The 18,064-nt window shown below is 38.4% G+C and overlaps 1 protein-coding gene across 1 annotated transcript in view; it reads left to right on the top strand.

Annotated features, from left to right (window-relative positions):
* Positions 1-18,064, top strand: part of THSD7B (thrombospondin type 1 domain containing 7B) — a gene marked incomplete at both ends in the record, with an annotated part of 259,689 nt that overhangs the window by 109,828 nt on the left and 131,797 nt on the right. Inside the window, 3 exons of the mRNA XM_084289684.1 lie at positions 5,230-5,421; positions 8,937-9,168; positions 11,938-12,053. Coding sequence (XP_084145810.1) covers positions 5,230-5,421; positions 8,937-9,168; positions 11,938-12,053 — 540 coding nt within the window. The remainder of the gene's footprint in view (positions 1-5,229; positions 5,422-8,936; positions 9,169-11,937; positions 12,054-18,064) is intronic.

The raw sequence follows: 18,064 nt of genomic DNA, 5'->3' as shown, positions 1-18,064 counted from the left end.
CGTTTGATTGTTATTACTTTTAAATTTAACATTTTTGTTAGTTGATGAGATGCCTAGGCCAAGACGTTGTCAGCAGCCAGCTTTCTCTGAATGCAATTGCTGTTAGCAAAGTGGGATGCAGTCAATATGAATTCCTCTGGATTTACTACTGCCTGTTGACATCTTATTCTGTTACAGGCAAGTATTTAATCAAAGTTTATTGTCATTCTTCTCTGAGATTTAAGTGGGACATAAAATTTTATGATACATATAGTATTTTAGATGACGGCTTCATTATTTCCACTGAATAATTTGAAATGCTACAAGGAGAAATATTGATGTCAAACTGGTAATTGTCATTAAATATGCAGCATTTTTGCAGCAGTCATTTGTGCAAAAAATAAATTTTCTGAACTTGTAGGTAGCAGTGCAGAACCATCTGAAGAGCGATCTTAAAGCCTTTCCCTGCTGCAGAGGATGCTCAGGGCCAGAGCTCCACGTGTGGATGCAAACCTGAAATCTTCAAACAAATTTTTCAAATTCTCCTTTTTAAAAATGAAAACAGTATTGTGGTGTCCACTCAATTCATTGACCTTTCCATTCCTACTGCCTAACAGGTTTTGTGGTGTTGTTGCTTTAGTCATCTAATGTCCCGTGGACATTCCCCGTGATGCAGTACTTCTGCTGCCAAGCCAGGAGGGACAGCTGTGCTGGTGTAATTACCGGGGTCATGGGATGGGAGGATGCAGGTCACTGGGAAGAAAGAGAATATTGCTCTGAATCTGGGATTTCAGTGAGGTGTCGTGTAAAGTAGGCGCATGAGGTTTAATATTGAACTGAATCAGAATGAAGTGTTACAGTTATTCTGAACCTTGCTGTGAAATACTTTATTCAAGACTATGGAAGTGGCTAATTCTTCTAGAATGGAAAAGACAGTAAGAAAAAGAAAGGAAAAATTAAGCTCTTTATTTCAAACAGTGCTTTATGTTGTTCCTTGTTTTGTTTCTCCTATTGGGGAGAATTTCATTTGCTTTTAAGATGAACCAAAAATTTCACTCAGTGTTGTATTTCTCCATGTAGTTTCTTGGTTAAATTTCTTTGTTAAGTTACCTTGTTAAGTAATTCAAATAAGAGACCCGTGCATTTGGTAATTTTATTAACAAATGTATTTGCAAAAATGCTGTGCTTCTCTTTTCTTTCATAATTATTACACCCTGACTGTGGAAAGCAAGGGATTCAATCTTTACTATCTTGAGAATATTATCTGTTGAACGGCTGTGGTGATCATGGCTAGCATGAATCAATTAACAGCTGTAGCTCATAAAATGCAAGCATAAGTTCGGTTTTACAGCTAGTGCTTTCCAAGCGCAGTTTTATTAGCAGAGGTTGGTTGTGGTTTACATGTGGATAGAAAGAGTTTCCCAAGGTTCACCCCAGTCCGAGTCCCACTGAACTGCCACCTGTGTGTCCTCAGCATTAGGATGAAGCCCTAAGTCGCTCGGTCATCGTCCTCACCAGTCCGCCCGTTGTATCTGAGTAATGGCTGGAGCTTTGTGCTGCTCAGTATTACGGCAGAAAAAATACTCTTTGGAGTAAGCATAGCTCCCTGAGACTAATTCTGGGCACTTTGCCAGTGTCAAGGGAGAGGAATAAAGATGAAATGAGCAAGTAAGTAACACCTGAAGAGAGGCAATGAAGACTGTGGCAGTAACCCCTGGGGTAGGATAGTTTGGATGGGTTGGATCCATTCCAAGCTTGTTAGAGGACTCCACAAAACCGAAGACAACCCCCCCCCCCTTTTTTTTTTTTTTTTCCTTTTGCCTTGGGTGGGTATCTTTATTGATGAACAGTGCTCTAAGTTTATTACAACCTCACAGAAATTTGTGGGCAGGAACTAGTTTCCTATCAGAGAACTGTTGTGAGCTCTGAATGGGAAAGACCAGGTACCTGAAGAAATACTGCTGTGCTCTGAGCTGCCACTGAGTTTAATTCCTGGTTATTACAAGAATAACTTCACTCCAGTGTCATCCTTTCTTATCTAAAAAACTTGAATAGGGAGCAAATTTGCAGTTGTCATTGTCAGTGCTGTCTCTTCCCCTGTTTTTCTTGAAGGACGAGTGACTCACAAAAACTGGCATCCTTGTCTGCCACCCCACAGCTCTCCATGGCTGATTTCAGAACTTCATCTTGAGGTCTAAACACATACTTGGAGGGGAACTTGTATTGCATTTAGATAATTTAGGTGCTTAAAGCCTTATTTAGCACAGAGAGAAATCTTCCTGTAGAAAGATTATTCAGAAGATCCACAATAAGAATTACACCTTCAGGGTACTGGGTGGACAATTTGGAAGCTCTGGGGAAGTTAATCTTCCCTGTAAATCTGTGCCAATGCATAAAGCACGTTTCAGATGTATCCTGTTCGAGCAGTTTTCATGGAACATGAGAAGTATTATTTTCTTTTGTAATATATGGTAGGCTTCTGAAAATTCTCTGCTGGGCAGATGGTACAGAAGAACAGTGCACCTCTACATTAATGTCAGCCAGTAATTAAACCTGAGCACAGTGAGTAGAGCTATAAAGTAAATCAAACTGAGTCTTGAATTATACTTCCATGCACTTGTTGGTAAGCTCTTTATAACAAAAATCAAATATTCATTTCATCACTGAGGAACTATGAATTGCAGCCTCTGGTTGCAGTGGTGCTGTTGCTGTCACTTGTTATAAATCAAATGTGAAAAGAAATCATGGAAAGAAGTGGAAAGCAGATTTTGCAACTTTGACTCACTTTCCCTCAGGGTGATTGCTCCAAAATCTGTGGAATGGGAATTGGGGTATGTAAGTGCATGCTTTTACCTAGGCTCATGGGTGGATGAAGCCACCCCACAGGAAACCTGAATGTTTTGAACCATCTTCCAAGTGTGGAGTGCTGGGTGCTTGGAGGCAATCTTTGTAAAGTCATAAAGGTATCAGTGTAAGGACTCCCCTGGCTTTTGGCAAGTAGGACTGTCTGTAACGCTATGTCTCTGGCACAATCTGATTTTTGGAAATAATTGTGCCAAGTCCTGAATTCATTGAACTTCATGGAATTCCCTTGCCATAAAGCCCATGGATAATGAAGATAACTTGCACAGGTGGAGGGAAGGGATGCGTGCTTGTAGGACCAATGTCTGTGACAACTCCCCAGGCCATGATCCATCTCATCCCTGTCATTGACTGCACACTTCCCTGTGAATGTAAGTGAAGGGAGAGGAGGATGGATATTTTACAGTACTTCACCAAAGCTTATAATCTCTTGATTTTACTGTACCAATGACTCCTAAAATCAAGCCTGCCCAGGGTACCCTCATGTTATCTGCTGCTATACAGACAAGCTGTCAAAATGTTAGCAGGGCTTTTGACACTGTGATGACTCAAGGGGACTGCTGGAATAAGGCTTACAGGCTTACGTTCTATTTATTTATTTATTTTTACACTATTTTTCTCTGAAGATAGTTCTCAGCATTATGTGAGCATCCAAAGCAACGGTGGTGATAACAGGCTAGTTGAAGCAAATGATTGATTAAGCATGGTTTGCACGGGATGCCAAATGCAGTACCAGAATAGGCTTGTGCTGCTCAGGACTTGGGGCTGTCTGCAAAAGGGGTGTTGGTCTTGATTTTGTTATTCAGCAGACTTGCAACAAATAGTGCTAAAATGATTAGGCTTATCAAGCCCTTCCTGAAGAACATAGGCAAATGCAAGGAAAAAGGACTATAAAATATTTTAAAACATATTTTGCAGTCTGATTGCCTGCTAGGTTCTCCGTTACTTCTTATAATATGCTTGGAAAGTTTTATTTGTGCCTTGAGGGTGATGAGCCTGTCTTCATTTAGGGATGCAACTGCAGATAATACGCCGGTGCTATTGACAGTTTTATGCAGTTTTGCTAGCAGCCTCCTTCTCTTATTTACTCACCCGTACAAGTATTGTCTTGCAAAAGCAATACAGATTTCTATCCTCCTGGTTATAATTGCATCTTGGGCTGCCTCATTACAGACCCTGTTCCTCTAGAATGAGGTGAAAGAGCCAGTGTTACTCTGCTGTTGCCATTATAAATTTAAGATTTTTTTTTCCTACATATAATTGAGCTTGGATAGTCATTATGTTTTTTCATAGATCTATAATTAAAGAAACCTCGAAGGAGAGCTTTGTAGCTATTATAAGGGCAAAAGAGGTAGCATTCAATGTGAGCTTGTTGTTTATAAACAGGAAGATTTGAGCCTCCTGAAATTTTGGATTTTAACTGAAAATTCATGAGGGTCCAGAAACACTAAGCAAGAGAACAGTGTAGCAAAGTCAACCATATCTGTTCATTTGAATTATGTTTATTAAACATTGGGTGTAATTCAGTACCATAAGAGGTATGTTTCGTGAATATTTATCAATTATGATATAACATCTACATAATCAATACAATTACTGGACATTTCCCATGTTATTTTGAAAGTAGAAGTCTATTTTACTTTTTAAAGCAATAATCCCATGTGTTGTATGCCACATTACACCCCTCTTGCACACTTTGTTCTGCTGCCTGTTCTGCCAGCTCTTCTTTTGGTTGGTAGGCTTTTCCCTGCCACCCCCAATGTCCTACCTTGTTGAAACGGATTTTGGAAAGATGTGTGCTTCTGGTCCCAGTCCGTTAGTTCATCTCCACTGAGAGTATTTCTTCCTTAGACGAAGCTGGTACAATAGAGCCGTTATATTGGATCTCTAAATGTTTGTGTGAGAAGCACACAGAAATGGTATGTGGTTAGTTCTAGTGAGGTGGCAGGACAATGACCGAAACACCTATCAGATACTTTGTTCTGCAGGAAGAAGAAAACTGTCTTCTGTGGGGGACCTGTGTAAAATTTATATTGTGGAAAATAGGTTCTGTAGATGGAGTTCGCTGGAAAATATAGGGATTCTGATGATAATTGATATTACAGCTTTTTATTGATTATCACATTCCTCAAGCTTGTGTACTTTATAAAGTGGACTGTAGTCACAAAGTTACACACAAAGCTTAAAACACTTTTTTTTTCTCTGAAGAAATAATTTAGATGTTTGTTCAAATATTATACTTCCAAGCCTGAAGCCGAATCCTGTGCTCTTTTGCGGTATATTCCTCCACCGTCAGGCAGACATTTGATATAAAGACAGCCTGGTCGATACACACCATTGATATTAAAGCAAGTTGAACTTCCCTCTGCTTTGTTTTGTTTGCTCTAGGTGAAGAAGTACCCCATCACCTTTGCTCAGAGTATCCGCGTCCTGAAGTCATGGCTTGTGAAATCCCTTGTGCAACAGACTGTGTGATCAGCGAGTGGTCCCAATGGTCCCCGTGCTCCCATTCATGCTCCAGTAAAAATGCCGAGGGTAGTCAAAGCAGGAGTAGGTCCATCTTGGCCCTTCCAGCAGAGGGTGAGTGGTAAATATTTTGGATTAACCACTATTTAATGTTTTACTTGTGTTCTTCAGCCAAATTATTTAGATCAGAGCTAATCCCAATACTGAAGGAATGAGAGATAATACATCTTGTCTGTATTTCATGCCTAGCAACTAGCAGATGATCTTTATAGGCTTGAGTCAATACATGTGTTACTTAGTGAAATTTTGTCATAGTTCAAAATTATTTGCTTTAGCCTATGAATTATTATGCATTTTAGGGCCAGATCTGTGGGTGAATTTATTTCAGGAGAGCTACGTCCTATACTAATGAAATCGCAGCATGACATAATCTTACCATGCAAGTGTTTTCATATCAAAACATATTAGTATCAATTTAAAAGAGAACAATGAGCTGTGTAAAACAGGGAAATAGAAAAAGACCTATTTCTTTTATTCGTGCAGACCTAAAAAGTATTGGCCTTCCCGTTTGTCTACTGAAATAAGTAAACAGCTCTTGATGAATTTACATAATTTCTGCTGGATCTTTGTGGACTCATCATGTACCTGGATTTTAATGTACCAATATCACAGTGATATGATTTTTACACAAAGTATGTCTTACTAGAATTATAGTCTTCTAACTACAGTCACACATACAACAATTCGTTTATGTGTTGGTTTATTTCAAAGGATTTGAATAATATCACACTGAGCACATAAAAATTCATAAAACGTGAGCAGGTCGAACAGACTAAAGCCTTGTTGACACAACAGAAAATATCTCCTATTGTCAGCACTATGTGCTGTTAATCCAGCAGCAAAACACTTCAGATGCAAATCTAGTCTAGGACAAGCTCTGTTAAGTGCTGTTTTGTAAATTATCATTAAAACCACCCACTGTTTCTGGGGCAAAGTTAAGGACTTGATCCTGCAAACCCTTGCTCATATGAATGGTCTGTACTCACATAAACATCCTTATAAGCACTTGCAAAGAAAATTGGGACCCTTCAGGATGTAAACTGCTATATAATTGTTGATTGAATGATAATAACTACTACTAAAAAAAGCCTATGAGTTAAAGAATAATTAAATTGAAAAATAAAGTTGGCTTCATATTTTCTGTAGTGGGAACACAATGCAAATGAGAGACTAGCATGGAATTATGAAAGTAGAGCAAAGGCTGATCTATTGCTAGGACTGAAGAAATGAATCCTAGAAATCCATTAGCTCAGTGATCTCAAGAATATGTAGTCTGAACCACACTAAACTAAAAGCAGCAAGCTTTGAACTGAATATTTCAACCTTCTTAGAAAGGAATAATTAATTAATAAACCAAATACTCCAAATTTTTCTAAACATCTTTAGCAAAGCATAAAATGTTTTACCATGCAGTCATACAGCTCATCAGAATTTGGGGAGACTGAATTTTAAATGGATTTAATACTGTTATCATTGTAGTACTAAGGTAATGTGTTTTCTGACTCTTTCATATCCAGCTCATAGGGGAGCCACCAACGTCTGTTGAGGTCTGCTAACCATTGCAGATCATATTTCTTTTGTCCTCTATCAGCTGAGACAATGTTGGGCTTGGCTGTGCTCTCAGGACTTCTGGATGCCATCTTGTGGGGTGACCTCAGTTCAAATCCTTTGGTCATTTTCCCCAAGCTGTTCACAAAATCCCATTATTTGAAACCAGGAGGCAGTTGATGAAACTAGAAGAGGTTGCTTTGAAATCAAGTTTTAAAAGATATTTCTTAACACAGCAAACTCCTGAAACTTGGTGCAAAAGGCGAGTGTGGAGGCAGCAAGTCTCAGCAGATTTAAAATGGATTAGAGGAACTGATGAACAACAGGTCTATAAAAGGTCCATAAATGTCTTCAAAATGGGCTAAACAGGTGTTTGTTGTCCTGCTTTCCTTGCACAAAAGTTGTGAATGAGCTGCAGAAAGTGGCCAGGCTCTTGTGCTTTTGCTGAACAGAATTTCCTGCTGCCACTTTTGCAGGCAGACTGCTAGGCTGAATGAACCATCAGGCATTTCTTATGTTCTAAAATTAAAACTCCCTTATTAGTCTTGTTATTTTAAGAGTTCTTCCTTACTGTGTGTATTTGGAGAAAAGAGCATATCATTTTTTCCCTGGGAAGCCCAAATTTTAGGTTAGATATTTTTTCCCCTGTCTAATGGACAAGATATTTTGCCATTTGCTTTTTATTTTCATTTTATTTTATTTATTTTTCCTTTTTTTGGAAGTGTGCTTAAATACACAAGAGTATATCCAGTCTGCAGTTTTCCTGCCAAGCAGAAGTTTTTCAGGAAAGTGAGATACCCAGGGGCATTTTCCACTCTATCATTGTACTAAACCTTTCAGACACTGAACATGATGTGGAACAGTCCATGCTCATGAAAAGAAGAAAAAGAGGACAGTAATGTGGTATAATTATCCAAATCAACATGCTAAGAAATTTCTATCCCTCTCTTTTCTCAGTGTTATTGTGGCTGCTTGGGGTCATACCTCATTTGAGAAGGCTCAGTCCTGCAAGGTGATGAGCATCCCTTTGAGAAGCAATATGCCTTCATCTCCTGTTGATTTTAGTAGGGCATAAAGGCGCTCTGAGCCTCGTGATATCTGGTCCCAACAATTCAGTTCTTTCAGAAACCTGTGGCTTTAATTTGGATGCCCTTTTGCTGTGTCATAAGTTGCCAGTTTCAGCCTCCTGGAAGAGAATGGTTTTGATTTTAGTCATTTTTACTTCTTTCTTCCGAAAATGACAATGCTTACTGTTACAATTTCACTGCATTACTCTAGCTTTTGAGCTATGAACATCTGCAGCTTTTATGGAATAAATTCAGGCTGCTGGCTGGAGTGTTAAGGCTTCTGGGGAGACTGTTCATACTCCTCTACTTTGTGGATTTCTTACAAGTTGTTGACAAAGTGCAGTATCTTAGAAAAATCTTTGTACATGAATTTGGAGGATGCTGCCTCGGTAAAGAAAATAAAAGGCTTCAGACTCAAAGTCTGTCTTTCAAGTTTTTCCCACTTGATTTGCAGATGTGGGTATCAGTTGGTATTAACAAACCTCCATCAGTATGGGTTAGCACCCTATACAACTCTGTGGCTATAGTACAAGTATTACTAAGAGATATTCCTCCTTGGGAAATTAGCAAGGAGTATGAGCATAAAAATAATGCTTAATTTGTCTTTAAAGCTAATTGCATGTTTGCTGAGTGATACTGCCATTTAAATGGAATCAACTTGGCTGTGCGTAGGAGTATCAATAAGGTAGCTCAAAAATATGCTTTGCCTATTTCTGTTTCCATTATGTGTTGGAACACAATTTTATGCAAGGCTAGTTTAATGGGGAAACAATATTTTAGAAAGTTGTTATTGCAGCCATAAAGGTCAACAGCTTTATTTAAGTTTTATTTATTTATTTTTAAATGGAAAAAAAAAAAAAAGTTAAGTGAACCTATCACATTTAATTTTTTTCCGTGACTTCCTTTTGCCACATGTCATAAGATAAAATATTGTGTTCTTTTGACACTTTGCAGGTGGAAAAGCTTGTCCTCCTGACAGAGTCCTTCAGGAGCATCGTGCCTGCAATGATTACCCATGTGTGCATTTCTACTGGGAGACTTCTCCCTGGAGCTCTTGCTCTGAAGATTCCCTGGTTGCGCTGAATGCAACCTTCAGTTGGAGTGGAGAAGCCACTTGTGGAGTGGGCATACAGACAAGGAAAGTCTCCTGCATGAAGAGTAGTTCTGGCCATGTTACACCTAAAAGGTATTCAAAGAACAGTCATTACCAGTATACCTTTGTCTGTATAACTCAAGTGATGATTTGTAGTTACACTACGTTAAGTATAAAAGTATTTTCAGCTAGAATCATCAGCTTTAGTAATAATTCTATTTCTGGACTAATTCTCCAGCTACTATGCCATCACTACTATATAAAGTTTACTAATAGGTAACAAATATGAATAGCTATCTCATTTTTAATTTTTATGTGTAAATCTCCCTCCCCCCCAAATGCATGTTTTTAGTGCCATTGATTTTTTATTTTATTTTATTTTATTTTATTTTATTTTATTTTATTTTATTTTATTTTATTGCTATTATTCTAATTCACTTTTTTTTTTTGCAAATGTTTTTCCTCAAGGACAGGTGTGAAGAAAATACAAAGTGCATCCAGATATAACATTCATGAATGCATTACTAGCAATGCTCTAATGAAATCATAAAAAAAAATAGTTTGCATTATATTTACACCACAATGAGAAAGAACAATATATGTGATATATATATATAATTCAGTTGATTTATATAACTTTTATGATGGGATACCAAGACATCAACATTATGTATTCTGAAGTTCAATATTCTGAATTTTGCTTTGCTTTTAGTAAATGAGGAAAATAAGCAGCACAGATGTTTTCCCTAATATCAAAAAATCAAGACACTGCTAATTATTTTTTCCACTGATAATGAGTCTAGAGACTTACAACTGAGTTTCATTTCTTATTGTAGCTCTCAAAACAATCCTGTTGGTATAAACAGACTGTGTTGATTTCAGTAAAGTTAATTAAAATTCTTGAGGTTAATGGGATTAATTAAATAAAAGGGAAGAAATCTAGTACTCATTTATATCTAGAATCTATTGATATGCTGCAACTTTGCCTAATTAAGCATATTGTTTATAGAGCTATGTAACATCTAAAATAGTTGTTTGCCCCCTCCACTTTGAGACAGTCTAAGGGGAAATGGAACTGAAGGAGGAAGTAAGTAGTCACATTATGTGTCTGAAGGGAAAAAGTCATACCAGAAGAAAAGATTTGTGTACTGGAGCTTTCAGAAAGGGGCTGTCCTTGGCTTTGGTGTGGTAGCTTCCACACCACAGCATTCCTTGTGTGATGGAAGTAGCTGTACCAGAGAGGACTTCTGAGTCCCTAAAAGAGCTTCTGACATGCCTCTCTGTATGTTGTTCTTATAGAGATGGATGCCTTACAAATGAAAACCTTAGACATCTTAAGAAAGACGGTTCTAAATCAAGGGATAAAACCAATACGAACTCGGTGTTTCTGAATTAAAGCGGTATCTGTTTACTATCAAGGAGGGTCTGGATGGTTGTGGTGCTGCAGGGTAGGGCAGTCCTCCTTGGTGAGGGCACTAGCACTGGGCTGCATGCACTGCCCTTAGAACAGATGCCTGGGGTGAGGGACTCTGTGGGGAACCCAAGCCCTTTGTACCGAAATTGCAAATTGAGGATTACTGAACCAGAGCAAGATATTCTGCTGACATAGTTTATGTTTGAGTTGATGAAAACTGACCTAAAGTAATGTTGCATTTAGAACTGCTGCAGTGAAAGTCTACCGCTATGTGACTTCAGAAATTGGATGTATTATGTAAATTAATAGCCTTTGTATGTTAGCATAGTGAATTTTTTGTATTCTGCATTTTTCCTGATTTCATAAAGAAAAATTACATTGTATTTGAAGAAGGTGCAAGGCACAGAAAGCTGAATAAAACTAGAATTACTACAAAAATATATTTCAACACGTTACTAACCAGAAACAGAATAGAGATAACAGAATTCTGCCCTCTAGAATAGTCATACTTAATGAGTACAAATGCCTCTCTATATTTATCTTCTTTTAAATTTTACTTTTCAGTATTTTATTACCATCTCAGTAACAGAATCATGACTTGAAAGATTTTTTCTTTCCTAGCTTGGCTTAGTGGCATGTTCCTCTTTCAAATGTGGTCATTTTGGGTTGCATGTATTCCCAAGTATTTTTGAGTGATCTTTCTACTAGAAATTGATAAAAATTAGAAAAGGATAATTCCCTTTCTCACCACCTACTTGAGGAGCACAATATGCCCGTTTCCAGAAAACTGTCCCTTTTCTACCTTTCTAGTTTTCAAATATTAATTGTCTGTCTGAAACCTTTATTAGAATATATGCTACATATTATTCATTTAGGAGTTAAAAATCAAGAAAAAAAAATCACATTTGTTTTTCCTGTACTATGCTGCACAACTTTCCAAATAACAATCAAGGCCTCAGTTCTGCAGGCTCCTACTGCATAATGGGAAGGGAGCACAAATATGACTTTAAGCTACTTTTGTACTTCCTAGCAGCTTGAAAGTAGAGGACATCAGTCTTTACACACAGTTGCAAGCGTTTGAAGGCTGTTTTATGTTGTGTCAAACAGGACTACCTTTTAAACATAACTACTCATTTTCTTCGGCAATAAATATATCTGTGCTGCTTCAGTGAGCATTGTATTTTAGGCATCATAGGTAGTGTTACATTTACTCTGCAGTCATCAGACCAAACAACATTTTTATTTTTTTTTTAATCTGTGCAAGTGTGCTGAATTCAGTTTGGTAGCATGACTGTGAAGGGGAATAAAAGTGAGGCTTGTTGTGAGTGGGAGCGATATCTTTGGTGTGGCAATACACTCCCAGCCCTGTGAGACTCTTATGAGACGAACATTTCCCTGCAGATTTGGTGTTTATTGATGGCATGGTATCTTTGCATTTGAACTGATAGATGTCCAGATTCCACCAGACCTGAGACTGTGCGACCATGTCTCCTCCTCTGCAAGAAGGACTGCATCGTTACGCCTTTCAGTGAGTGGACTCGCTGCCCAACAGCATGTCAACCTGGTAAGCCTTTAAAAAGAGAACAAAATTTTGGGCAAACTGTTACGTTCATAGCCACGGGGAATGGAATGATACGGGGGGTGAGGTCTTGAGAAGCACCCAGGCATATGACGTCTGCCTTCACCTCAGAGTTACTACTTGGGTTTGGCAGCTCCCTGGTCTGCAGGATTTCTTCTCAGTTGTATTTTTTGGCAGCAGAAGCTGTTAACAAACCTTGAGCATTTCAGACAGAGACAGGTGGCTGCCAGTGCGGACAACACCAAATTGGGAAATGCAAACACCAGTGGGCAGGGATACACAAGTGGGTGGAGAGGCAGAAAAGATCTGCAGAGACGCAAACCCTTCTTTTTCCCACTGTGGACTTCCCATCACCTTGTACTTCCTATGGATGCCTACAAGAGGGACACAAAGGAATTTAAGATTCAACATCCAAAGCATTGAGGGAGAACTCCTTCAAAGACAGAAGTCTGAGGCCCTGGTGTTGTATGGATATTTGAGGAATTGCTTCATTATATGAAATTTATTTCTCCTGACCAATCCAGATGTATGCACAGGGCTGTGCAAACAACTCTATGTTTTTTCAAGTACCATATGTTTCTTTGATCTAGTTGGTTAGCTTTTGTATGCTAGGTGTTTAGCAAAGTTACTTTATAATGATCTACTGCTGTTTTTTTTTTTTTTTTTTTTTTTTTTTTTTTTGTGGCAAATATATGTGTTTCATTAATTGTTCAGATGAAAGTCATCTTAGTTACCAGAGTATTTCCTTTTTCTTGGCAGCTTCCTTGCCCTTCAAAGATTCTCAGTGGATGCTCTAGCATAGTTCTTGTTAGATTTTACAGGAAAATGAGTTGCTTTCTAAAACAGTGAATCCTGTTTTAATTAGCAATTTATTTTTAGACTTTAAATGAGCTGCCTATGAAGAAGTAGAATAAATTACCTGGCAAATTACTTTGTTTATTAAATAATAGTCTACAATTAAAATGAGAAGAAATTAATTATTTAACCTTCTTGGCAGTGTTATCATTTTAATATAATTCTAAATTAAAACTTCTTAGATGGGGGAGTTTGCTTTCTGCTAGATCCATTATTGATATGGCTGCATTGCAAGATCTTTTTTTTTTTAATTTACATTGCACAATTAAAACCTCAGCATGATAATGAAATTTTGAAACCGCTATACGTATGTGAGTTGTTTGGGGTTTTGTTGTTTTATAGAAAAGTTGTATTTAATGAAAACAACATACAGATGGTGAATTACTAAGCACATCAAGCTGGAGCAGGTATTGCCTGGCAGATTTAAAATTAAATGTGTACCAGCATAAGATCAGAGCTTAGACAAACATGCAGTCACTAAATCAGGTTTACACAGAACTTTACCAGTTAAGCTGTTTGTAGTTTATCTGAGAAAATGCATCCAACTTTGCTATTTAACAGTAAAAAAGCTGACATTTTCCCTACATTTAAATGTCATCAGACAACAGGCTGTCTTCTGCCAACGGATTATCTCATACCTCAGAAGTGTAGACAGCAGTGAACTTAGGGCAATAACAGATGGACGGACAACGTAATTCACAAAAGAAGTGCAATTGAATCAAAACACCTGTTGGTGAGGCAGAATGAAGAGGTTGTTGCAGGTTATTGATTCTCTGCCATTTCAGATGCTTAAAGGTGACAACTGTCTACCACAGCCTCCTATAATATATCTGTTTTAATGGGTCTTTGAGGATGAATTGAAACAAGAATCAAAGACTCAACATGGAGGTTTCAGAAAATTAAGTGGTTTGAATGAGGAGCATGTAGATATTCCTGCATACTCGATGGTCAAGGTGTCTGGTGAGGTATCTGCTCTCAGCACGGGTGATGTGCTCTCTGGTTTGCCAGCATAGCTTTGAAATGAGATTAAAACGAAACAAATCTCACAATAAATAAAATTTTTCATCTCCCTTCTGAAAATAGATGCTATCTGTAAGTATCTTTTCTCTTCTGGACATTGGTTATCCAGGGTTGAAGGTTAGCAATTTCATTGTTGCTTAATTCTCTAAACAAGTTTACATGAAATGTTAGGCCATATCTATCAAATTTATTTCTATGACTTAAAACTTATTTGGAATGAGGTAGAGTGAAAGTGGACAAAATGTATGGCTTGCCTTAGTAAGAAATTCCAGTGACTTTTACCTTGTGTCAGACAGTTTTTGTCAAGGATCTGCCACTGTCAGTTCTCATAAATACTCAACCAGAGTTGGTCAAACTTAGGCTTATGCTTTCAAAAACTCTTATCTGCACAAAAATACTGGTTACAGATCTGATTTTGGCAAATAAAATCTTGGAGAGTCTGTCCCATTTATTTGTGTACTTGAAGACTGGTGCCGACAAGTCTGTTCCCTTCCCTCCAGTCAGGAGCAAAAAGGATGAAGCTGAATGCTTCCTGTAAAAGCTGGGGCAGCAATTCCATCAAGAGAAAGCCAGGCCTTAGAGTAGTGAGCAAGAAATTTGTACCTCATCTGACAATGGGAATCCACCTCTCCAAGCCCTGAGCAGTGTGCCAGGGAAGTCGTGGGGGTCAGATGGAGAAGAGGTGAAGATGCGATAGCAAAGGAGGAATTAAAAGAATGGATTGATAGGAGGAGTCATATGAGTCTTTGTGTAAGAAGAAGAGACCGGAGGTGGTGGGACAGGAAGATGGGAATAGAAGCAGAGGTAAGACACCCCCAAAACTGTCAAACACCATTATCTGAATTGCAGCGTCAAAGACATACAAGTTGACTGTTTTGAGATCCTGGGGCTTGATTTTTCAGGAGGGCAAACAGTCATAACCTTACTTGAAATCAGCTAAAGTTTGGCTTTAAATGTATAGTCCTACATAACGTTAGTACTTTGGAAAATCAAGCTATAACAATCTTAAATGAGATATAAAAATTGCGATCAGTAACATTTGTAAAGAAAGCTATAGAAAAGCCAATGAGGAAATTCAATTTTGAAAATGGGGTTTGAGTAATGTGCAATAAATGTTGAGGATAATTTAGTTTCTTGAGGTAGAGAAAATTGCTATGGGAAGCTCATTTGGATTTGGTACTGATTAATCGGAAGGAAATGGCTAAGATTCTAATGGTGATAGACAATTTGAATTAAAGTCATCACAAAGAAATAGAGTTCATGATTCTTTGGAGAAGGGAAAACTAGCAATATCAGCAGGACAGCTTTAAAAAAATACAAATTTCAACAAACTCAGCAAATTGCCTGCTACACCTCTGCAGAACATGTTCTATGCAGCCAGGAATGAGGAAGGTCTGGAACCTACCAAGAAAGACCAAAGGTCTTGAGCCCAACTGCACTCTGCTTTGCCACTTTCTATCCTGAAACCATTGCAATAGCTAGTAGGGCCAGGAGCACAGGGGAACAAGGTGTGCATAGGCCTGTATATGACTTGTGTGTTCAAGCTTTAACATGTGAAGAGAAAACATCTGTTTTTACCTCTTCTCATCATCAGAATTGTTCAAGATCTTGATTCTTTTTTGATGGCCAAATTGTTGTGCAAAAATTAGAAACAAACATATAACTGAGTGTGAATTTAAAGGAATGCCCAAAAGCATAGTACCTGAATCAAGAATGCAGATTAAGTTATAGAAGAATATTAGGTTTCAAAATAGATTGGATAACAGAAATAGATTCAAAGTAAGTAGAAGCCAAATGAAATACATATCCATTACTTACAGAGAAATGAGGAAAACACAAAACAGGGAATGTGCAATGCTGCTGTTGTTTCCTGTCTGCAACCAGGAGAGGAATGGACTAAAGAATAAATATTTCAATAAATTTGTTGTTTCCATGTCACTAGGGCTGTGTGAATAGAGAAAGAAGTAATAAGTAATGTCAGAGCATCTGGCTACTGTCTTCTGGGTGAGAAATTGCTAAGTCCTAGAGAACTAAATAAAATGCAAGCAATCTCCCCCACCCCAAACAAACAAACAAAAACAACAACAAAAGAAAGGTCAAGGAAATCAAGGAAATTATAGATTACTCATCCTAACTTCATTATATAGAAAGAAAAAAAAAAAAAAAAAAACAACAAGAATTAGTTATTACTTGAGATGTAAACATTTTAAGAATAAGATTATGATAAACTGGCCAGTGTGGATTTGTTGAGAACAAATCATGCCCAGTAAATTTAATCTCCTCTTTCAACAGCATTCCTGCACTAACTAAGGGAAGCAGTAGATTTTTGACACATGAAACTTTTATCAGAAAGCTAAAGAACAGTGACTCGAATTAAGTCACTGTAAATGGGTATTCAGCTGCTTGAAAAATGTCTCAGTGAAGATCACTGTGAATAAAGTCTGGCTTCCTCTCCTTTACTGTCCCCCGTTGGGTATATTGATACAATTCCCCTAGCTGCCTTCTCTCCGTGTTGAGCAGTCCCAGCTCTCCCAGTCTCTTCCTGTGTGTCAGACACTTCAGTCTCTGCATCATCTTTGTGGCTGTTCACTGAACTCACTCCAGTACATCCACATCCTTCTTATCCTGTGAAGTCCAGAACTGGACACAGCACCCAGATGGCTCACCAGTGCTCAGGAGAGGGAAAGGATCCATTGACCTGCTGACACTGCAGCCCAGGATGCTGTCACCCTTTGCTGCAAACGCACATAGCTGCCTCATCATTAATGTGTCTGTCAGGACACCTTGGTCCTTCTCTGCAAAGCTGCTTCTAATCGGTTGGTTGACAGATACCACCACTCTTCAGGATCAAACTGGAATGTGAGCCAAGGAGAGTTCAACAGAAAACTGTTCTTGTCCCAATTTTATTTGGTATTTGTCTGAACAATTCATCTGTCTGAGTAATAGCATTAGTGGATGGTGCTGAGCTGAAGGAGGTAGCAAATAAAATATATTAAGTGATACTGAAATCTTTGAGAAATTTTTCAAAATATGACTTGGGAAGGAAAAATCAATTGCACGAAGACAGAATGGGAAGTAAAGACATCAGTACTGTCTCAGGCAACTCTGGAGATACTACAGACTACAAAACGAATGAAAGTCAACAGTTTGAAATGCTATAACTTGTGTTGGGCTTGTTAAATTCAATGGATGTGTGTGTATACCACTGAAGGTATTGGTATGCTGTGCACTGGTGAGGCTGCAGGTGGGATTCCTTGAGCACTACATTGTAGGAAGGGGATCAGTCAGAGATGACTGAATAGCACCTATGAAGAACTCGGTTTGCTTGGTTTAGAGAAGACTTAGAGTGGATACAAGCCCCTAGCACTTCATAAAGACTATCTATTCATCAGACAATGGGAATAACATTTGTTATGTCTAGTGCACAGAAGATTAAAAAAAGCTTGGCTTGATTTATAGAAGGGATGATTTGTATTCGATTATAGGAAAAGGTTCTCCACAAGTAGTGGGCCTGTCATCTGAAAGGAGACTGTAGGAAGCTGTAGGGCTGCTTTGGGTGGTGGATGTGAAAGTACTAGGAGGGGGATTGCCCTGGGTGTGCTTACCTTGCCTCAGGGTAGGGTACTGGGGTGAGCAACCTTTGGTGCCTCCCGCCAAGCCCTTCTGTAGTGATTGCACACTGATAGCAGTGATAGCACACGTGTGAGTGAAGGCTTGTATAACTGATATTTTTGGAGCCAAACATTTTCATTGGACCTGTACTTGCACTTTGTGTCCATGGCGTGATGTTTCTCTTCTGCTCTAAAGCACTGTGATCTTGCTGCTGCAGCCTTGTCCTTATCTTGGGCTCAAACATAATTCTCATGTAACATTCTCATGTAAATTACAGACCACTATTCACTCTTAGACAAATCCAATGAAGTCCAATGTCATAAGACAGGTTTTTCTGGCCTGGAATATTTAAGTTCTATTGAGACCCCGTTTCTGTTTTGCAGTTGCTGATGTACACAGCAGTTACACCAGCTCTCAGATACTACATGTACGTCCCTCTTACACAGTCAAGGATTGTGTTTGCTTTAGCTCTCAGGTCACACTGGTGTAAATCCTTGCCTTGTTTCTTG

The sequence above is a fragment of the Netta rufina genome (genome assembly GCF_964035555.1).
Source record: "Netta rufina genome assembly, chromosome: 6".
NCBI classification, from domain to species: domain Eukaryota; kingdom Metazoa; phylum Chordata; class Aves; order Anseriformes; family Anatidae; genus Netta; species Netta rufina.
This window is presented reverse-complemented; position numbering and strand designations above follow the sequence as displayed.